The sequence below is a fragment of the Podarcis raffonei genome, chromosome 6, assembly GCF_027172205.1.
Source record: "Podarcis raffonei isolate rPodRaf1 chromosome 6, rPodRaf1.pri, whole genome shotgun sequence".
Taxonomy (NCBI): Eukaryota; Metazoa; Chordata; class Lepidosauria; order Squamata; family Lacertidae; genus Podarcis; species Podarcis raffonei.
This window is the reverse complement of record NC_070607.1, coordinates 69,271,728-69,294,852: the sequence shown is the minus strand read 5'-3', so window position 1 is coordinate 69,294,852 and position 23,125 is coordinate 69,271,728. Positions and strand designations below refer to the sequence as shown.

At 43.6% G+C, this 23,125-nt stretch overlaps 1 protein-coding gene across 7 annotated transcripts in view; it reads right to left on the bottom strand.

Moving 5' to 3' along the window:
* Positions 1–23,125, bottom strand: part of CHD6 (chromodomain helicase DNA binding protein 6) — a 107,381-nt gene that overhangs the window by 34,898 nt on the left and 49,358 nt on the right. For all 7 annotated transcript variants that reach the window (XM_053393872.1, XM_053393878.1, XM_053393876.1 and 4 more), the window contains exons 4-9: positions 13,552–14,069; positions 6,833–6,980; positions 4,752–4,901; positions 3,658–3,723; positions 2,024–2,082; positions 1,157–1,274 (exon numbers count right to left, since the gene is read on the bottom strand). In XM_053393872.1, the coding sequence (XP_053249847.1) occupies positions 1,157–1,274; positions 2,024–2,082; positions 3,658–3,723; positions 4,752–4,901; positions 6,833–6,980; positions 13,552–14,069 (1,059 nt within the window). The remainder of the gene's footprint in view (positions 1–1,156; positions 1,275–2,023; positions 2,083–3,657; positions 3,724–4,751; positions 4,902–6,832; positions 6,981–13,551; positions 14,070–23,125) is intronic.

Below are 23,125 nucleotides of genomic sequence, written 5' to 3'. Positions count from 1 at the left end.
CAAACACAGTTCTGCCCCATTCAAAATGCAGCAACTTCGCATTTTCAACTATCTGGGCCAATAGACAGGCTATGGATTAACTGACAGCTTATAAATAACTTGCCGATCGAAAGGTCAGCGGTTCGAATCCCCGCGGCGGGGTGCACTCCCGTCGCTCGGTCCCAGCGCCTGCCAACCTAGCAGTTCGAAAGCACCCCCAAGTGCAAGTAGATAAATAGGGACCGCTTACTAGCGGGAAGGTAAACGGCGTTCCGTGTGCTGCGCTGGCTCGCCAGATGCAGCTTGTCACGCTGGCCACGTGACCCGGAAGTGCCTGCGGACAGCGCTGGCTCTCAGCCTCTAGAGTGAGATGAGCACACAACCCTAGAGTCTGTCAAGACTGGCCCATATACGGGCAGGGGTACCTTTACCTTTACCTATAAATAATGAGCAGGTGGAAACCAGCAGCTCTTTATTCTTGCCAGCACTTCCTTCCTCTTTCTTTCTGTAACAGAGGTGCTAATTCAGGGAAGAAATGCAGAAATGTGATTGCTTATCACAGCAGTGTCTCTTTAAAAACCTCAATGGTTCTGCCACAAAAGAATATGGAAAGCAGTGTGGGAATTGGCTCTCACACTAGGAGACAGGAGGTGAGGACCCCAGTGCATCAAGCAGAGGAGCAGCTGCTCATCGCAGACAAAAGGGAATGATGTGGCACCTTCCACCAGAAACATTTCACACTCGTGCCAAGAACCTGTACAGACAAAGGGCTCAAAACTCCAAGGATTCGCAGCCGCAGTTAGAAAGCAATTTCAATTTCATATTGCTCTGATTTATACCCACCAGGGATGCATGGAAAAAGCTGCAGGTAGCAAGCCTGGCAAGAGTGATAAATTCATATTAAATTTCATTCTAAGTGAGACCAATCTACCTACAGAGCTCAAGCACATGTGCATATGCAAGTAAGTGGAAGAAGAAGCCTGGTGAAACTCTGGTCATTCCTGGAACCTCCTCTGAGGCAGCTGGGTCACAGCAGTGACAATGGGGGCCCTCCATACACGCACAAACCTTGGTGATGCTGAGAAAAAGCACCCCTGGGTAATGAAGCCCTGACGCACGACACGTCACATATTTTGAGGAGGGAGTGTCAGAGTAGCCCGCCAGGGTCAATGCTCACCTCAGTGAAAATGTGCTTCATCTGGGCCTGCTTATTGCGAAAACGCTTGATCTTCTGGGAGATGCGTGGGTCTTTCTCCAGCTCCTCCATTGTGGCCCATTTGCAGTGTAAGTAAGAACTGCAAATGAGCAGAAAACAACATAAAGGGCATGAAGAAACAGAGCTTGACCCCCTACCCCCTCCAAAAACCCCCCAAGGGAACACAATTCTAGGACATCATAAAAAACAGAGCCATAAAAGCCACAGGGTTGTATCCAATGCAGTGCTTTATAAAATGTCCCATCAGTGCCTGCGCAACGTAACTTCATCTCCCTCTCCTCCCCTAAACAACCCCTAGATCTGTTCTAGAGGTTCCCACCAACCTTCTGGAGCACATATGGGAAGAACACAGGGGGAGGAGAGGAGAGGAGAGGAAGCCCCATCGTGCCAGCGGAAATCCCTTGTGCTGACAGGATGCATTAGTTGAATACTGCCCATAACCAGAAACTTAATGGGGGGAGGGTGAAACAGAACTGCATGGCAGATAAGCAGCACGTGTAAGCAATGGTCAATCTCACTTTCTAATAAAGATCACTCACTTGGAGTGGGGAATAAAAGGGAAGTTCAGGTCAAACTACAAATAAGGAAGTAGGCTGCAAGAAGCAGACCTTCTACCCAAGTGAATGGGGGGGGGGGAGAGATTAAAAATGAAGACTACAGGACAGCAGACCACTGAAGCAGCGAAACCGAAGACAAAGCAAGAAGGAGCAAGGAATTAGCACTTGTTCCCTAAAGACACAGCAGTGAGGTTGGAGTGACTGGAAGGAACAAATGCATTATCAATGCGTAAACAAGCTGGAAAGAAGAAAAACCACATGCCATACATACAAATTGCGGTACTTTACGTAGAACTCTTCCTGCTCGTAAGTTGCTCCTCCTGGGTAGGTCTGGAACAACAGCAAGTGCTCAGTAAGCCTCATTTACATGGAAGAGTTACTAGGACCACACTGTACGGCCAGCGTGATCTCACCTGAACCGTTCTGCTCTAATCTAGCAGAACAGAGTGTAACAGACTCAAGCACCTTCCTGCATGATACATGGGAGGGTGAATGCTGGAGCCCAGTTGGCAAGAAGCACAGAGGTGGAGCAAGGGAATGCAGAAAATTCTGTTTCCATCCCCAATCAGTAATGGAACTCTTGAGACTTTCAATAAACCTAGGCAGCAAGAAAGGACAATGCAGCATACAGGACCTAAGTCCGATACTAAATTTCCCCCATATGCTTCAGGAGCAGATAGCACAGGCTACACAACATTGTCAAAGGACAAGAACTGACCACTTCTAACCCCAGAAAATGCACAGAACAGCCACTCTTGAGAACTTTGTAAGAAAAGCCCTATCACCAAGCAGATTGGAGACTGTCTTTAAAGCTTTATTCTACAGCAAATGCTGTAACCCACTTGTGACATGGTAAATAATATGCCAGCCCATTTTAATATGGAGTCCCAGATTTTAAAACTCGTCCAGACTCTAGTGAGTGAGATGAACCCAAACTTTAAGTAAGCAGCCACATCTCCACCTCCTTCCTTCAGCTTGGGACTGGAGATAGGAGGCAGAATAAGTGGGCTTCTCTCTGCACTAAGTTCAAAGCACTCATTGGGTGCAGCGGTGCAGCGAACCTCTGCCTTCCCTACCTCCAATTTTGAGCTGTTGTGGGCTTGCTTTCTGCCCCTCCCTATGTCTGAGATGAGTTAGATTTTCCTGTAACCTTGGACTCCGTTTCTCAGGCACAGTAAAAGGTCAAGGACAATACCCGGTACAATTGCTTTATCAAAACAATAGGTTGAAAGCCTAACTATTTTGAAAATTCTTTTTTTTAAAATAAAACAAAACTGCAAATCTTGCAGGAAGAATCATTATGGTAACTCCAGCTCCTTTCTCTAAACCACATGGGTCCACCCATGCAGTTTCTCCTCCTCAACTTCACATCGTATACAGTCTTACCTTGGATCCTGAACGCCTTGGTACTTGGACGTTTTGGCTTCAAGTGAGTGTTCCGGTTTGCAAACCTTCTGTGGATCCAGAATGTCCAACAGGGCTTCCGAGGCTTCCAATTGGCTGCAGGAGCTTCCTGCAGCCAATCAGAACCTGTGCTTTGCAAGTCAAACGGGCTTCTGGAATAGATTCCGTTCGACTTCCAAGGTACGACTGTAATTACTCTATGAAGAGTGAATGCCTGATTCAGAAGGACACTTTTCTCCCTTACACGCAATCTCCCCACTCAACTGCACCAACCGCTTCTACTACTAACAGTGCAGAACTTTTGTTTAGGACCCATACCTGTTATACCGGTTCAAAGAGGCAACGTAGCCCCAGCCCAAAAAGCTTAGTCATCAAACCCCTACAGCAACCCTACATGGGTTGCCATGGCCTAACTCTACCCACTAGAGACCTTTCGCCCAACATACTTCGTGCAGCCTAGAAAAAGGCCGGTTAGGATCTCATGGTAAGAAAATTATTCACCTCCTTCTGCACCATCCTGGAGGCAAGGATCCTCTCAATGATGTTGGCATCATCCTCGGGGGGCTCCTGTGGATCCCAAGACAGTAAGGTTAGTTATTCTGATACAATAGTGGCATCTGATGCCCCAGAATTGCACAGGTTAAAAAGGAGGAAATCCTCAAGTTCTCAAATCCCAACTCAAGGCCTCTTCTGGAATTAAAAGACAGGCAAATGTGTATGTCAGGCTTCATCAACCTGGCACCCTCCAGGACTCCAACTCTCATCAGCCTGACGTCGTCCAAAACATGTGGAGGGCACCAGGTTAATGAAGGATGTTCTATAGTAATTCTGCTCATGTAGGGCCGGGCCGCCCATGAGGTCAGTGGGGTGAGGAAGCTGCCTCAGGCAGCAGAAGCAGGAGCCACCACACCACCCAGCTAAAGGAGGCTGCGGTGTGGCAGTACAGCACGTTCCCGTTTTGCCTCAGGTGATGCGCTGCTCTTGGCTTAGGTGCTTTGTGGTGTGCTTTGCTATGGCACTAGGACTAGGTATACCCACATTCAAATCCCTGCTCAGCCATGAAGCTCACTGGGTGACCTTGGGCTAGTCACGGTGTCTCAGCCTAACCTACCTCACGGTGTTTTTGCATGGATAAAATGAGAGAGGATACCATGCATGCCACCTAGAGCTCCTTGAAGGAAGGGTGTGATAATAATAATAAATTACATAATAATAAATTTAAAAAATGTGGAGTCGCCAGTGAATATGCCTGTACAACATACATGCTCACAAATAACTGCATATCAAATCCATGTAACCATTTTTGTTTTGTTTGTATTAAAAAGTAACATGTCAGGCCCTATTCAGACCACCACTGGAAACAAACTGGGAGCTTAATAAGTGAAGTTAGTTTACATGTTTGCATGTTCCATGTTCTTGGACCCTCAATGATATGGCCATAGCACCAGCATATACGTGTCTCTGCTCTCAAACCTTTGCCAGTAGTAACCCAGACATCCACATGTCATGTTCCTATTACATTTCTCCTCCATATCAGAAAATGATATTTGGATGCAAAGAAGCAAACCTTGTTTCCTCAACAGCCCCAGCCTTACCTCTGCCTGCCAGGCCAAGGTAGATGCAGAGAGAGCAGAAGCCCGACCAGCTCCCAGAACAGCAATTGTTTCACCATCATCATCCACCACCTTGAAATCCAGGTCTTCGTTGTACTTCCTGCGCTTCACCTGGCGGCCAGAGCGGCGCTTCTGTGCATCAAACAGAAGCTCCGATAAGAGAAGAGAGATGCACACCTAATTTCCTGACTCAGATCTGGCACTTGCCCAGCTAATACAGAGAGCAGGAACAGGACTCAGAGCTTGGCTGGTACTCTCCCAGCCCTTGCAAAACTAGGGCACTGGGAGGATGAACTAAGCAGTCGTTTGAAGGACACAGTCAAATGCCCCCTCTAACCACACGGTCGTTTTTATTTAATTTACATGTAAGAGGACAGATGTAATATAGCTAAACCAACCCTCCACCAGTACACTATTTTGTGATTTTTTTTCAAAGATATCACACCTTACTATTCCATAGAACTATTCATGTATCTCAGTCTGTCATACATGTTCAAGTATACAGCAATTGTAAAATCTCTGCTTCTTCCTTGCTAACGTTCACCAATGCAAATAACAAGGGTTCTCCCATTCAATCTCTCATCCAAAGTCTTAGGGGAGTGATGCATCCAATTCCATTTGATGCTATGTGGTGTAGCTAATAAAGCTGCAAAAAACTGTGCAGAGGTCCATTATGTTTTCCATTCAATTTAAGGGACAACTTTTCTGCCATTGCTATCTGCCATGACCATCATTTCAAGCATCCTACACCAAAATCTGGAGCCAACTCTTTAACATCACTACCTCTGGTCCTGGGTGCTGTACACCACAAGACAGGGGAATCTGCTCTTTCACAGTCCTATGCATGTTGAAAGGCCCCATAAATCCCAGAAAGAAAACCAGCACAAAGCAAACCACAAGGTAGGTAATGACTTACTCTGGTGGGTGAGAATCTGCATTTAGTCAAGTACATCTAAAACCTCATGCCCCCCACTTCAGTTGTTTCCTTCCAACAGCAAATATCCTTCTGATTTCAACACCATATGCTCCTGGAAATCTTCACTAACTCCATAGGCAGTGTCTCCATAGACAAGGAAAGGAAAGGGAGGCAAAAGCCCTTTCTGTTTGGGAAGCTCTAAGCACAATTCAGCTCACTCCACAGAATCATTTTTGCTGTCCTGTGTCTTCCCTGGAGCTGCCCTTGAGTAAACCATCACTTCCTTCATGCTGCAAATACTCTCCGAGCAAACTCCCTGTTGAATTCACCAATCACTGATTTAACAGAACATCTCCTTCAGCATCCTTTATCTCCTCTTTGCGTCTCCAGCTTTTCTTGACCCATAATCTTATTGGGTCTGTTAAGAAGCGAATTGATCATAGTGCTCCCTCTCAGCGAAAGCAGTGCTAGATACAGAGACAGAGCTGCAGTTCCTATTTAAGACTCAGTCTGAGGGTGGTAGCTGCTGAAGCAACATCTGAGCTCTGCTCATATGAAGTATTCAGCCTGAGCATGGAGCTGTCCAGGGTACCTTTGACTCGGTAAGGTCAGCAATTGCAAGAGTAGAGGGGAAAGTTGAGAGGAGAGCATTCTCTTCATACCAGTTGTATCTCGGATGCATGGCCAGACGGTAAGATCTTGTCATTTTTAAAGGAGAAGATACACACACAGCACATCCCCCTATATTTCACTATACTGAACAATCAATTCTATACTATATAGATTCCCACCTCTCTCCAGCACAAGCAGTACCAGGCACAAGATCAGTACAAACCATGCTATCCATGAGGGGAAGGGGTCATGTAGTATTAAAAAACGAGGCCTTTGCATTTTGGACATACACAGTTTGGCAAATTCCCACACTTCTGGTTTTGGGCACAAACTGGTATCAAGATGTCTCCTTTGGGACTCACATTGCAAGGAACGTATGATTAAAAAATAAGCTCTCCAACTAAATAGGAGGAACATTACTGGAACAGCAACTGGCCATATACCTGAAGAGTCACACACAGAATCCCAATGATAGCAGTCATTATTTCTCAAGACAGAGCCTCCTATGCCATAAAGGTGAGAAGCCCAAGCATACCTGGCTGTCAGCTGATTCAGCAGACTCCTCAGGGCTCTGCCCAGACAGTGAAAGGAGGCTTTGATCCAGCTCAAGGCTGTCCACTGAAGTGTCATTTTTCCTTTTCCCTTTTTTTTTCTTCTCAACAGGAGTTGGTCCTTGCTCCGTGCTGCAGATATAAATGAGTAGTGTCAGAGGAATACGAAATCGCAGGTACATTTTGAAGGACATCAGCTTGGTGTAATAATTTGCTTGGTGTAATAATTTGTGTTTCTGCCCAAAATGCCTTCCTAAAATGTGTCTCCCTTTGTGCCACTATTCCTTTGAGAGTACTTGGTTGTTTTCAGTCAGGATCAAAAGGGTCACACACAAAACCATGCCTTTGGATGGTTCTCTTCCAATGGCAGTTATGTTCTTCCCAAAAACCACATCTGAATCAAGCCATGTTTTGGTTTAGCATTACATGCACGCCTGTTCAGTGTCAAATTAAACAGAACCCTTCTCTGGGCTTCCAAACAATTTTAAAAAACAAATGGAGGTGGGGAAGTAGGGCTAGGAGAGGTTGATGATGTCACATGGCAGTTGGGTATTCTTTGGACAAAGAGAGTCAGGGCTGAACAAGAGCTGTGTTAATTGAATTACAAACTGACTGGTCTTGCCTGGAGGAAACAGGTTACACTTTCTCCCTTTCCAGGAAGAAGTAAGCAAAAGATGTTTGCAAAATCTTTTCAACACGAAAAGGAGAAAAATATTATAGCAAGCAAATACAGAGACATTTCACTGCACAGCATTTTTTTAACGTCTTGTTTATGAAAAGGCAGCCTCAAAAGTGCCTGTGTTAAAAAAGAAAAGTGGGCAGCTAGAGTAAGTCGTTCAGTAAATCATCCATTCCGTGTATCCAAAATGCACATTATGTCAATACCTTTATTAGGTCAACTGAAATGTCACAAAATAATGGCAAGTTCCCCACAGCTCTTCATCAGGCTAGGTAGTAAAAATTGCGAAGCAGGTTTCGTTATCAGAGGTTATTCCCTCTAACAGCTAGGATAAAGCTACCCAATTTTGTTTCTGTTGACTTTTTTTTTAACCTAGCATACCAACTAAAATTGATCTCTACCTCTGATAATATTATAACTGCTTAGTTTTCTCTTTATTCCTGTTCTCCACCTGCCAAGGTAACTGTGTGCTTCACCTAAGGACAGAGAGAGAACTGGGTAACAGCTAGCAGTTGCAGTTCCAAAGCATCATATTTTCTCCTTCCTAGTAGACCTTGGTGCAACGTGAAACCTGCATAGCTTCTAAAAGAGCCTCATACAATATAAAATGCAGACCTTCAAATAATTGGGGGGTGGGGAGGAGCACGCCATGATAGCAGGAATACAATGAATAACCTTTATTTGCTGGAGTTTTGGAAATTTGGTTCCAGCAAACACTCAAAGTTTTAAGAATCTGACGAGGGCCTGTTCCAGCTGCTTGGACCATTAGAGATTCAGCCAGTGGCCAAAAGGAGCAGAATTCTTTGGTTTTGCTCCTTTCTTGTGCCTTGTTTTCCTCTGCTACAGCTTAACCCAGCCCTTTCCAGTTGTTTTCATGCATCGGATGGTGTTCAAGGTGGCTAACAATACAAATGTAATAAAATACAACAAAAACAACATTAAAATTCAAAACACATCAGGTTAAACAGCAAGAAAAACAACCACTTCAAACCAATTTAAACATATTTACAATAGTTGGCTTATGAGTTCAGGTCCTGTCTAAATAAAAATCTTCTTGCCTACCAACAGGAGGTCACTAAGAGATTGATCCCTGCGCCACCACTTTATTTCTCGCTGCCACCACCTAGACCCTACCTGGTACAATACTGAGTCCAGTCAGGGTTAAATTGGAACATAAACTTTTGTTTATTTATTGCAGTTTAACAAGCGTGTGGTTTCATAAACAGTATCGGTCAATTACAATCATGGGGTGCCTATCCAGACCTATAACTTCCGCTACCTGCTCTCACTCACTAAACCACCTCTCAGCTATTTACTTGTCTTCTGAGCCCCTAACTATTCCTGACTCAGCTTATTTTGTTACACTAACTCAACCTACCCACAAACTCTATCCCAATTCACTCCCACTCCAACCAACCACCCAACTCCCAACAAACTCCTCCCTTTGCCCCTCCCAGAGCTGGTTTTATAGTCTCTCTGACTCCACCCCCTGGGTTCTGATTGGGTAACCTGTTTAACTATTTCACCTCCAGCACTCTCATATGTTAACGTCACACTCCCTTGGCAAGGACTTCTACAGCAGCCAACAAGAAGGTCTTCTCTTAAGTTCCACCAAATGTGGTTCTGATGTTAGCAGGACTGACAGAAGGACCTCTCTTCGAGAATCTTAAAACCTGGACAGCATCATATAGAAAAACGTAACCTTTCAGACAGCCTCGTTCCAAGATGTGTAAGGCTTTGTAGGTGACAGCTAACACTTTGAATTGTGCCCAGGAATGGACTGGTAGCCAGTGAGACTGTTGTAAATGGGGGGGGGAGTAGCCCCCATAACTGACCCCATCAATTTACGCTTCCACCAGCTGCAAACCAGACAATGCACAATCAGGCACAGTTCAAGCCAAATTCCCTACGATGTTTCTCAAATTAAAAGTTGACAAACTTCAAACACATAACTTTTTTAAACATAACCCAAAGCACAGCTGAGTTTCATGTTCAGGATTTAATGTCCTTTCCCTATCAATGATTACTTCCAGTGCATTGGTCTCAGCAAAGCACTCAGAGGCACCAGGCAAATACCAGATCAGTTTCACATACCTGGTACCAGCGTATACAAATCAAGAGAGCTGTACCAATTTACCAGGTCAAGCGAGTGGTGGTGGACAGGAACAAGACACCCACAGGGACCACAGAAATCGCATTTCAAGTGTATTATTCCTTACTCAGGGCTGTTTTCATCTAGTTTATTTTTGCTTTTGCCACTCCTTTAATAAGAAATTGTTTGCTTTGGTTTATCTTTCTTTGTCTATTTTAAAATCATGCTTCCGCTGAACCTTCCTGCCCCTGTTTCATGGGAAATTGCTGTTAGCTGGAGGTTGTGCAAAAAAATAATTCTTGCCAACAGCTTTTTCAGGCAGTTGCGATGCAACCACATGCCTGTGAATGAACCAGAAGCTCTGGAAATGCACTGATGCTGTAGCTTCTGCTTCAGTAGCAAGTCCCCAGACATTGATTTTGCAGTCACAATTAACAACGGTTCCATTCATGAATGCTGGAGCTAACTGTGATTAGAAATAATTTAGAGGAGATTATGCCACGATTACCAGCCGCTTAGAGAATTTGCAGCAATTGCTCCATTTGCATGCATGTTTTATACTGTCACTTCAGAAGGAATGCTTCCCTGCTATCTTCTTTTTAAAATGTCTTGTGACAGGACCAATGGACTTGAATCCTTATTGAGAATCTAAGTAGCAAGAATGACCCTTTCGTCACAAGCAAGTTGCTCCTAGCCGTGGCTCTAGTCCACAAATTATGAAGAGCGACATAATATATGGCAGTCATGAGTGTCATTGACAAGAAACCCATCCCCTGATGAATTTAACATTCTAAAACTCTTCTCCTTTTTGCACTCCTCTCCCACTGTTACCCTACCTGGGTGGGCATTTCTCTCATTCTCTCTGACCTTTAAAGCCCTAAACAGCCTCAGTCCAGTATACCTGAAGGAGCGTCTCCACCTCCATCGTTCTACCCGGACACTGAGGTCCAGTGCCGAGGGCCTTCTGGTGGTTCCCTCACTGCGAGAAGCCAAGTTTCAGGGAACCAGGCAGAGGGCCTTATCGGTAGTGGCACCTGCCCTGTGGAACACCCTCCCACCAGATGTCAAAGAGAAAAATAACTACCAAACTTTTAGAAGACATCTAAGGCAGCCCTGTTTAGGGAAGCTTTTAATGTTTAATAGGTTATTGTATTTTAGTGTTTTGTTGGAAGCCGCCCAGAGTGGCTGGGGAGACCCAGCCAGATGGGCGGGGTATAAATAAATTATTATTATTATTATTATTATTATTATTATTATTATTATTATTATTATTATAAAACCCCTTTAAAATTGATCACTAAAGTCAATCTTATGGCATCTGGTAAAAGTAATTTATTTTTTTCCTACACTTTTGAGGTCCTTAACAAGAATTCCACAGGACAAATAGGGACAAGGTAGGCCCAAAGATGCAGCACCTTGGAGAGTTCCGAGAGCCTGCAAATTGAAGCCTTTCATTCTTCCAGATCACAACCTCCCAGGCTCTGCCCCTTCCTAAAGCAATGTTTTTGAGTCCTTTGGCCTCAAGCCTAGCACACCTTAATTCCCTCCAGAATGAGTGACATGGAGACACATAATGTCTCTGGTGAGGATGAGGACAGGTCCTTTGGGAGGGTGCAGGCCCAGAGGTTGTTGACTGGAGGTCTTAATTCAGGGGTCTCTAGCTCACGGTATCCAAGTTCAGTAGGTTCTAGCTAAGGAATAGCCATTATGCTGGTGTCTGGATATTTATCTCCTCCAGTGCTGCTGATCTGACTGTCCACTTCTCAGTCCAGCTGTTCAGGGTGGGGTACATGATCGTTCTTGTGGTCTCTTAGCCAGATGGTTTATATAGGGTCAGGCTGCCTTAGCTTCAGCCATAAAACTGCACCATCCCAATGCCACACTGAGGTGCGATAACAGGCATGACTTCACATAAACCGATTTCTCTTTTTAAGCATGATGAAATCCACACAGAATTCTCTATCTAATGTGTCATGTTCCTGACCACTAAAGAACAGCAAGTCAAATCTTCAGCCCAGGTGGCAAATGAACGTTGAACACTTTCACAGGTTTCAAGTGAACGCAAAAAATAATCACATGCTGGGATAATTAGTCCGCTTTCAGATTAGCCTGGTGCTTGTCCTTTGTTTACCTGCACAAGACCAACCATAACCCCAGGGAAAGCATGGATTGCTGGGGAGTGGAAACTTCACCCCTGGATTCTTAAAGCAAGTGACTCTGTGAAAGCTTTTAGCCAAATCAAAGGGAGAGAGAGCAACAAAGGCAGGAGACATTACCTATGCCTATCTTTAATTAAGGACACTCTCAAGGGAGATCAGCCCTTCTCTCTTGACCAGCTCGTAATTAAAGAAATTAGTTCAGGCAGCAAACAAAGAACCCTAAGACATGCACCCTCGTTTATTACGGTCCTGCACTACAACAGACATAGAAAAACAATCACATGTCATTTTGAGGAAAATGGGCTGTATTCTAGGATACCCATGTCTTAGCTTAAGGAGGGAAATGGGTTCTATTTCTGACTCTTGTCATCGATGAACTAGGTCTTGCGAATCCCCCCACCTTCCCCTATTCCCACATTTTTCTACAGAAGACTCCCACCAAAGACAGATTTCAATTAAGCCACCTCCTATTTATTGCAACCATTTACTTACTTTTCTTCTTAAACCAAAGTATGTGACATCGGGAGGGGGGGGACTGCCCAACCTCAAACACCAAGTATTATTGCAGGAGGCAGTCAGAACTTGAGATTTAGGTCCCCATTAAATGTGGTCTGAGAGGAACAGGGGTCGTTTCCAAGTACAGTGGTATGTCGGGTTAAGTACTTAATTCGTTTCGGAGGTCCGTTCTTAACCTGAAACTGTTCTTAACCTGAAGCACCACTTTAACTAATGGGGCCTCCTGCTGCTGCCGCGCCGCTGGAGCACGATTTCTGTTCTCATCCTGAAGCAAAGTTCTTAACCCGAGATACTATTTCTGGGTTAGCGAAGTCTGAAACCTGAAGCGTATGTAACTTGAAGCGCATGTAACCCGAGGTACCACAGCAGTGTGAGCCCATTTAGGTTTAGGCTGTGTGTGAATTATCACTTTTAACTACATGTATATCCTTCCCTGCCTCCCAAAGGACTCCAGGATGATTAATACAGATAACAAAACAATTAAAATATCTGAAAACAATTCCAAGACAAATGCAGACACTACATACAGTATGGGCAAGACCAATCACATGGTTTTTCTCCACCTGACCAGCTATGGAATCATATCATAGCACTCCCATACCACTGTGGCTACATTTGACAGGAGCCTTAGATAAATCTAAGTAGGGAACAATCATTTTCACTGCGTTCAACGAAAACAAATTACGCTTCCACACTGGCACAGAAATGGGAGCTCTTGCAGTTTTAAAAACCATACTGAGAAGTCAGACACATGGTTCTGAACAAATTACTATAAATATGATTAATAATGCTATTGCTAGGTACTAATTTTATGAAACCCCGAAGTGAAAACATACTTTTAAATATCCAGTCCCTCTAGCACAGAAACATCAATAAACCAAATAGGCTCTCCATCCCATTTTGCCAAAATCACCAAGCTGCCTTTATTCCACAACAGCATTAAGCAATTTGTTTCCTATCAACATCTGAGCCATTCTCCTATAAGTGGTGGGACTCAATTCTGGGAAAAAAACACCAGGGGCTGCAAAAAAGTGAGTCTATTGACTGCATTTGACATATGCACATTACAGGTTTTAGCTCAAGGGTGTTTCATTCTGTAGTCCTCTGGGATGCACTATGCTTTGTGGTATAGAGAAGTGTAGATGTAATAGCCTGTTCCTAAAAACCACCCACAACATTCAGGCCAAAGCAAAGCAGAGAGAAAAATGGCTGCGGGGGAAACAAACAAAAGGTAACATGAACTGAGCAAACACCCACCTGGTCTTCTTGGGTCTGGCTTTGGGGGGAGACTCCGAGTTGCTCTTCTTCTCTTTAGGCTCCTTTGGGACTTTGGGCTCCCGAGGCTTTCTGGGTTTCTTTGCCCCCTCCTGCTTGGGCTCCTTGGCCTTCTTAGGCTCCTTGGGCTTTTTGGGTTCTTTTGGTTCCTTAGGCTCTCTCTTTCTCTTTGGTTTGGCTTCTCTTTCACCCCCTGGTTCCTGCTGCCCCAGCTCTTTTTTCTTCCGTTTCTTCTTCACCCCGGTGCCCCCACCCCTGTCGTCCTGCATCCCATTAAGGGATGTCACCATGTTCTGCACAATCTCATCGGGCACCTCAACAGGCACCACATCCTGCTGGTCCTTCTGGGCCAGGCTCACGCTGGCCAAGTCGGAGATTGTCACCAGGTCATGCAAATCTTCCTGATCTGTGCTGTCAGCAAAAGGGGACTGTGGCTTGCATTCAAAGGTGATGGAGGCATCAGACATTGGGGAATGACTCAGCACATTAAAATTTGGCAGCTGCAAAGAGAACACAGAAAGAAATGTCACCACACATGTACACAGGAGTGTGTATTGCTGCTGAGAGCTTGAGAGCCAGCCCTGGCCGCTGCATTTAACAAGGTAAAGACAAGTGACCAGTCCTTCTCTCATGATTTTGAATAAAAGTTAACTTTGACAAAGACAGCAGAAAGTTTCACTCAGTTAATCCACACTGATGCCAGAGTTTTCATCCAGGTCTTAGGCAACCTACCACGTTACTAGGATTTTTCTCTGTGCTAGAAATAGTGCATTCCCTAAAAAATGTATGCATGGCTGGCTGCCTCAGGACTATGGATTATGACACTGAAAAATGCATATGCCTGGCAAAAGAGGAGACACTTGATTATTAAAGGATACATACATACTCATAAATCAAAGTAAATGCTGGAACAGGTAATATGTGAAGCCATTCTCTGCACACATTACAGAGTTGGAGGAATTAAGTTGCACACATTACAGAGTTGGAGGATTTTGAAGCGATCGCAAGGGACATCTAGTCCAACCTCCTGTGATGCAGCAATCACAGCTAAAGCATCCCTGACAGATGGCCATCCAACCTCTGTTTAAAAACTCTCCAATGAAGGAGGGACCATCACCTTCTGAGGTAGTTCATTCCACTGTCAAACAGCTCTTACCATGAGAAAGTTCTTCCTAATGTTTTGTCAGAATCTCCTTTCTTGCAATTTGTATCCGTTGGTTCAGGTTCTACCCTCTGAAGGAGGAGAAAATAAGCTTCCTCCGTCTTTCATGGCACAGCCCAGATATTTGAAGCTGCTGTTGACCTGACAATTCACACCTGCTGTTGGCCTGCTATGCTAGCCGGAGGGTGTAAATGACTGAGCTGCCACAGCAACAAACCATCTCTGCTTTGTATAAAAGAGATGTAGCAGGCCCTGTCTCTAAGATAAAATGTTGGTTCTCTGGGAAATTCTAGCTATCATCGCTGGCCTCTAATCACTACATCACAAATAGCCAAGATCCTATACAAAGATGATTATGAAGAAAGAGGAAAGGGTGACTAAGGTCTTGACACAGCTGTTCCCCCAGTTGTTTTAGAACTCCCAGCCTTTCAAAACCACTGGAAATTATTAGTAGTAGTAGTAGTAGTAGTAGTAGTAGTAATATCCCTCCCTGTTCTGAAGACATACCTTTCAAGGCCATTATATCAGGACAGGGAACTAATTGTGAACCATTCTTGAGATATGGCAGTGGACTTTAAGTGATTAATTTGTATAGAGAAAATTGTAGAGAAGAAGAATAGGTATGTGTACTGCTTTGATTGCCAGAAGCATTTCATATGACAACAAGCTGGGCAGAAATAATGGAAATCCAGTTCCACTAGGATTTCTTGCATTGCCTCTTCTCCCTGCACCATCTCTAAATCTGTTCCAGAGGTTCCCTCAACCCACCAGAGCAAATTTAGGGCGGAGGGTGGGGAAGTTCTTACTGCACAGCTAAAAATGCTGCAGTAGTGAAATTGTTTAGTTGGGTACTGCCCATTGTGCAAGTCCTCATAAAAATAAGGTGAAAGAGCAGGTAGCCAAATAGCCCCTTGCAAACAAATGCACAAGTGGCATCTCTGTCCTAACGTAACTACAACTTAGCCAACATTTCATTACGACACAGCACATCCCAAGCAAAATAAACCCTTTCCCACTATCCTGCTAGCCCTAACTTTGCCTCATACTCACTTTCAATCTAGCACAGTGGTCCTCCAAATCTTGCCAACTCCTATCAGCCCAAGGAATGGTGGCAGCTGTAGTCCAATAACACCTGGCGGTACATAGGTGTCCTATGCCTTCAACTTCACTACACTCACTTTGGCATGTAACAACATGAGGGAAAATGTGTCTCGAAGCTATGGCTGCAGGAGCAAGATAAAGCTTTGCTATCGCCATCAACAAATAAACAAGTACCAACGGATAACCATTTACCACAGTGGCCACTACTTACAAACTTTGCAAAGAAGCACATGCAGCCACACGTGAACCTGGTTGTACAAACCTGGCTGAACATCAGATATCCGGAACAGTAAAGATGTTCTAAACATCACTTCACTGTGCAATGCAGTGCTACAACCCAGCTTATCACATGGCTGCATGGGAAAAATCCAGCAGCAATGAAGCTGCATTCAAGCCAACTCCTGTTTTAAATTGAGTTTTCCTATAAAATTCCTGTGTATTTTCAAATTCAGTGTAACACTTTTCAGCTGCTGCATTATTTCACAGCAAAGACAGTACACCCAAAAACTTAAGAGAGCATTTCACTGCAGTGAGGCAGAGCTGCCAATTTCAGGGAGAAAGATATGGCTCTCCTGACTCCTGGCATTGATTAGCAGAGTCACCCTCAGCCATGTAATAAAAGAAACAAACAAACAAAAAACTTAGGAAACAGGATTCCTCAGCATCTTGCTATTCTTGAACTGGTAAAAGTCAACAATGATTCCGAACAAAGGGATCTACCCAACATCACATAAACAGAAGGATTCACCATACAATGTAACACCCAAAATGGCCATGCACAGATCTGCCAAAATGTAGCTTCAGTGGCACTGTGGGTTAAACCACAGAGCCTAGGGCTTGCCGATCGGAAGGTCGGCAGTTCGAATCCCCACAACAGGGTGAGCTCCCGTTGCTTGGTCCCTGCTCCTGCCCACCTAGCAGTTCGAAAGCATGCAGTGCAAGTAGATAAATAGGTACGGCTCCGGCGGGAAGGTAAACAGTGTTTCCGTGCACTGCTCTGGTTCGCCAGAAGTCGCCTAGTCATGCTGGCCACATGACTCGGAAGCTGTACACCGGCTCCCTCGGCCAGTAAAGCAAGATGAGCGCCACAACCCCAGAGTCGGCCATGACTGGACGGTCAGGGGTCCCTTTACTCACATAGAATGAACTCTTGATGAAAAATGAGGTGCCTTTCCTAAAAGACAGTATTTTAAAATGCTTCTGCAAATAAAAAGGTTTTATATAAATGGCCTCGGCCCAGTATACCTGAAGGAGTGTCTCCACCCCCATTGTTCTGCCCGGACACTGAGGTCCAGCTCTGAGGGCCTTCTGGCGATTCCCTCACTGCATGAAGCGAAGTTACAGGAAACCAGGCAGAGGGCCTTCTCGGTAGTGGTGCCTGCCCTGTGGAACGCCCTCCCATCAGATGTCAAGGAAATAAACAACTATCTGACTTTTAGAAGGCATCTGAAGGCAGCCCTGTTTAGGGTTGTTTTTAATGTTTTATTGGGTTTTTAATATTCTGTTGGAAGCCACCAGAGTGGCCAGATGGGCGGGGTATAAGTAATAAATGATGGCGTGCTGCTGATGATGATGATTTTAACCCAGCACTGAAAGGCATATAATTTCACTGCCAGGCAAAAGATGTATATGATCTGAAGAGAAACCAGAGTATATACAGAGAAGACTCTCCTCAGAGAATGGGTAAGGGCCATAGTTCAGTGGTAGAGCATCTACTCAGCATGCAGAAGGTCCTAGTGTGAGCGCCAGTGTGGTGTAGTGGTTAAGAGCGGTAGTCTCGTAGTCTGGGGGACCGGGTTCGCTTCCCCTCTCCTCCACATGCAGCTGCTGGGTGACCTTGGGCTAGTCACACTTCTCTGAAGTCTCTCAGCCTCACTCACCTCACAGATTGTTGTGGGGGAGGAAGGGAAAAGGAGATTGTTAGCCGCTTTGAGACTCCTTAGGGTAGTGATAAAATGGGGTATCAAATCCAAACTCTTCTGCTTCTTCTTTCCTCCAGGTTCAATCCCTGGCATCTCCAGGTAGGGCTAGGAGAGTTCACTGCCTGAAACCCCTGGAGAGCTGCTGCCAGTCGGTGTGGACAATACAAAGTGAGAGGCACCAGTGGTCAGACTCAGTTAGCTAGGGGTGATGGGAGATGTAGTCCAACAACAGCTGGAGATCCAAGTTTGAGAAAAACAGCCTTAACTTGTAGAGCCAGAGCAGCGTTTCATCTGCATTGCCATTTCGGATATTGCTAGAATCTCCTTTCCGTCATGAAACCCCACAGATTGGCCCTGGGCAAGTCATTCCTCTCTCAGTCTAAGCTACCACACAGAGTTATTGCAGCAATAAAATGAGATAATCCCATGTACATTGCCTCGAGCTACTTGGAAGAAGAGCAGGATACTGATGTGATTTTAAAAATAGTTTGGAAAAGACTAAACCAATGGCATTTAAACACATCTGCAACTGATGTGGCCATCTGCAATAACTGATTGCAAATATGTAAAAGAACACTGGTGTCCTTTTATACAGGGAATCTGGAAATTCAAATCATAAACATGCTGCAATCTAAATAAGAAAATTGTGGCTAGAATTGAGCTTCATATAGTGCATTTACTTGCAACAGTCGTGCCCTCTCCTCCATTGATGTTTATAGTGTATAACATGTAAAACAATGGAAACAGAAAAAAATTAATGAACAACTGTAGCCCCAGCAAACCTTATCTGAGTCCTACAGGAACCTCAGAACTGAAATAGATTTGTTACACCTGTACAACTAGAATGGAAGAACCCTGAAGTACAAAATAATCTGAGCAGTTAATGATCTTAAATTTAGTTTTCAAAATAGCTGTTTGAAATGAGTAGTTATTGAAATGTACTGCTCTTTCATAATTGAAAAATCAACCTAGTTAAAAATACAGCTTTAAAATTAACACTGAAAGAAATGGGATGAAGCCGTCACCTTTTCCTTAAATCGGTATTATAAGTCAGTCTGCGTCTATTTCTACACAAATTCTTAATAAAGAAGTTAACTATTAATATGCATTTGTATAATTCCTAACAAAACTCTGTTGCTCTTTTCTGACAGATTTGCTTGTTCTCTTAGGTTTGAAGATTATTTCTTAGCTAGTTTTATATTATTTTTAAAAACTTTCTTAATCACCTGAAGAGACTAAGCATACAATTTTAACAGCATAATTCTATGCAGTCTTACCCAGATGGAAGTATTATTGAGTTCAATAGGACTTACTCCTAGCTAAGTGTTTTTAGGATTGTAACCTAAATAAATATGACTGCATTACGTCCCTTTCTGGACATTATGAATGTTAAATTGTTGAAAAACACATAAAACCCAAGTTGTGAAAAAATGATTTAATTGCAAATTTGTAGCAGACTTATTTTTTTGGGAGAGCAGCATGCTTGGCCCACCCTTTTATCTTGAATATTATGAGATACGGTACATTTTCCTATAAAAGGGATAGGTGGAATCATTTTGTGGGAAGTGGTTGAAAGTCAGACATGTTTTACTTCTATCTACTGTACTATTTTTGATAGGAAAATCAAAACAGGATAAAATTTGTTGCAGCCTTATCCATGCTTTAAATTAACACAGTCAACATAATTATTTGTTCTGCAGCCACATCATTACCTACTAGCTCAGGCCCCCTATTGGGAAGAATAAATAAATATGTTTTCAGAAAATTATACTTCCTAATACCAACTGCAGCTTCTAATTCCATTAACATTTAAAGTTCTCTTGACACATGCAAGTTTTCCATGTCCAGCTTTGGCATGTGACATTCTAATGCAGTTAACCAATAGCAACATAGACACTTCCTCTTCTTTTTCCTTCTTATGTGTGACTTGACATCTGCTCAAAATACTCCATTTTAGCTGCATGCTTATGCCTCCATAACCTTGCAATTTTAAACTTTCACCAATAAACCATCATAACAAAATATCTCACTTAAAATTAATTTGCATCTCTGGGATCATCATAGTAGCAATAGCACAGCTGGATTACAGATGAAGGCAGGTCGGTTCTATACCACGAAAACACCTGTAGTCAGATATACATAGGAAGTACCATTCCTCTGGAAGATAGGACAGGTCTTACAATCCTTCTTCATTTATTTGGCTCTGTTAAAGCAGTGGCTCAGCATCTAATGCTGGCTGGCAGATTTGCAAATAGAATTTGTATCTCTAATAATAAAAGAGAGCAGAGAACAGAAACATCAGCAAAAAAAATCTCTGTGTGTGTGTGTGTGTGTGTGTGTGTTCATGTTGCACAACTTCCCAAAACCTGTCCTGGATCTGGCACTATGAATCTCAGTGAAAGCCAATGGGAATTCAAGTACACCCAGAGCCGGATGGAGGGGGAAGAGAAAAAACTTATCTGCTTCCAATCAGGAGCTGCTGTGAACATAGTGAGAGAGAGATGCACTTTAAAGGCAAACTGTCAAGGTTAGTAGGCCTCAAAAATATGACCTACTTTTTTTTAGCTGCTTGCCTGTGTGTATTTGCAGAGAACAGCGTTCTTTAGGCAAGCTCTGAAAAAAAAATTTCAATAGAGGCCACTAAAATTTAATTAACCCGCCACCCTTGATGAGCTCTTCAGCTCCACATCTGCAACCTTACAGCACCAATCTATCACCATGAAACACTGTACTAAACCGCTTCACATGTGTCCTTCTCTAACACAAAGATCAAACCGGTACAAGAACTTGAAATAACAGAAATGGTGTGTCCCAGCTCACACCCCAAATAAGTAAAGAAGGGTGCTTAGTCAACCATTCATTTTTCAAGCTGCATGTGTTCTCATACAGGAGAGGGAAAAGCAGCCGGGCCTTTACTTTATTTTTTCACTGAACAGGTTTCAAAGAAAAAAAGCTATTTTGGCTTAAAAAGCAGACTGCCTCTCCGGCACTGGGAAATACTAGAACAAAGAGAGAAAGTTAAACCCTCAATACTGAGGTAAGCGTTTCCCTTATCTGTCTGTGAACATACCCGAACTTTAGATTCTGGCCTGGAAAAAAAGGTGTCCCCATTCTAAAAGTTTAAAATACCCTATACAATGCACAGGCGTATACTATTTTGAACCTGAAATGCAAAACACTGTGCAAAAGGCAAACCAAGGACAAGGACATGCCTGGAAGCTCGCAATCTAATTTAAACATAAAACATAAAGGGGAAAGATGGGGAAGGCAAGAAGAAGGTAATGCAGTTAAGGAAAGGAAAACAAGGGTTTTTGTTTTTTAAAAAGCAGGTGGATCTGAAATAAGTCGGGAATAAGGAGGATATCCAACTATCTTGGGAACTGAGCCCCAAAAGAGTTGTGAAGTTAGTAAGGCCAGGGACAAAAGAAGAGAAAATGAATTTAAAGAGGCGAGGTCTTGATGATCGAAGGGTGTGAGATGAGATGGAGAAAAGCAGAAGAGACAGAATGAACAGATTAGAAGGTTATAGTGATGGTGAAAAGAGAAGAGGCAGGGAGGTATTGATGATGGTGGAAAACACAGGGTTAGGAATGCAGGAGAGGGGAGTGAAGAGAGAAATATATAATCTCCTTCCTGGTCATGCCCAGTCTCATGTGGTCAGCAACCCAAGTCTTCCTCACCTAGATGTTCCAGGCCACGTTCTCCCAAACCTCTTGCCTGTTCCTTGCCTTCTGACACACTTCCTCTTTAGGTATTAGTCAGCTCTCAGACCTAACTGTAGGAACAGCCTTAGGAAACAGATACAAGAAAATAAAACCCACAGAACTGGCTAGTTACCAGCCTCAATCCACTGTCATCATGCAGGGCAGGCCCCTGGTAACTCTGGGACATTTCAGGGGAAATCACAGTGGTATTATAGGTGCCATATCTAATTTCACATATCCCTGCATGTTATAAATTTCCCTAAAAGTCCTGTTAGGTACAGGCTGCAAATGGAAACATTCCAGGCCAGTCAGCCCTGACCTTGCCGAGATACCTCTACTCACCTGCATTGTATTCTGTATCATCAGAGCCACAGAACTAAAGAGGTGAGACAAAGCAAAGCTTAACCCTTCATGGGTTACCATTTCAGGGAGAAACATTTGTTCAGTTCTTTTTTCAGAATTCATTTTTCACCCATCTCCAGAGTGATCCTATCTCTCACAACAATGCTACTTCTCACAACAACACTTAACATTGGCAGCAGTTAAGTGCTCATACTCTTCACTCATCAATAGGCCCTTCTCAACTGTATCAGACACTGTGAGTATCATTAATCCTTTCTGTATATACAAGAAAAGAGTCAGGTGGGTTTTTAGCCAACCAGAGAGCTCAAGTCTACTGCACAAGCAAAATGTGGATTCCACGAGAGGGTTTTTTTTCTGCGGTGTACCCCATATGTGGAACTTCACCTGCTTTAAGCGGGTATCATAGAATCATAGAGCTGGAAGAGACCACAAGGGCCATCGAGTCCAACCCCCTGCCAAGCAGGAAACACCATCAGAGCACTCCTGACATATGGTTGTCAAGCCTCTGCTTAAAGACCTCCAAAGAAGAAGACTCCGCCACACTCCTTGGCAGCAAATTCCACTGTCGAACAGCTCTTACTGTCAGGAAGTTCTTCCTAATGTTTAGGTGGAATCTTCTTTCTTGTAGTTTGGATCCATTGCTCCGTGTCCGCTTCTCTGGAGCAGCAGAAAACAACCTTTCTCCCTCCTCTATGTGACATCCTTTTATATATTTGAACATGGCTATCATATCACCCCTTAACCTCCTCTTCTCCAGGCTAAACATGTCCAGCTCCCTTAGCCGTTCCTCACAAGGCATTGTTTCCAGGCCTTTGACCATTTTGGTTGCCCTCCTCTGGACACGTTCCAGTTTGTCAGTATCTTTCTCCCCAGTTGTATTCCAATATTAGTTCTCTTGAAGCAAGCTTTTAATTCAGTTCTTGCTAGAATTTAATTTATTATTATATTTCTTTACATCTCACCTCTTTCCCAGACTGGAACTCAAACCAGCAGCTTACACAAATTAAAACAACACATGTAAAATACAGAAAGCTAAAAACATACAAGATACTAGTTAAAAAGTAAAAAAAAAACTATAATAAAATTTAAACAATATAAAAATAAATCTATTGAAATACAAATAATATTTTTGCCTCTAAGGGTTGTATCCAACATTAGGAGTTCCGCAACAGAACTTCCCCTCCCTCTCCTCCCCACCCCACTCGCTCCCAAACTCTGTTCTGTGGTTTTCGCCAATCGTCCAAGCAGATCTGAGTGGCACATAGGGAGAAAAGAGAAGAAATTCTGTTGTGGAAGTCAAAAAG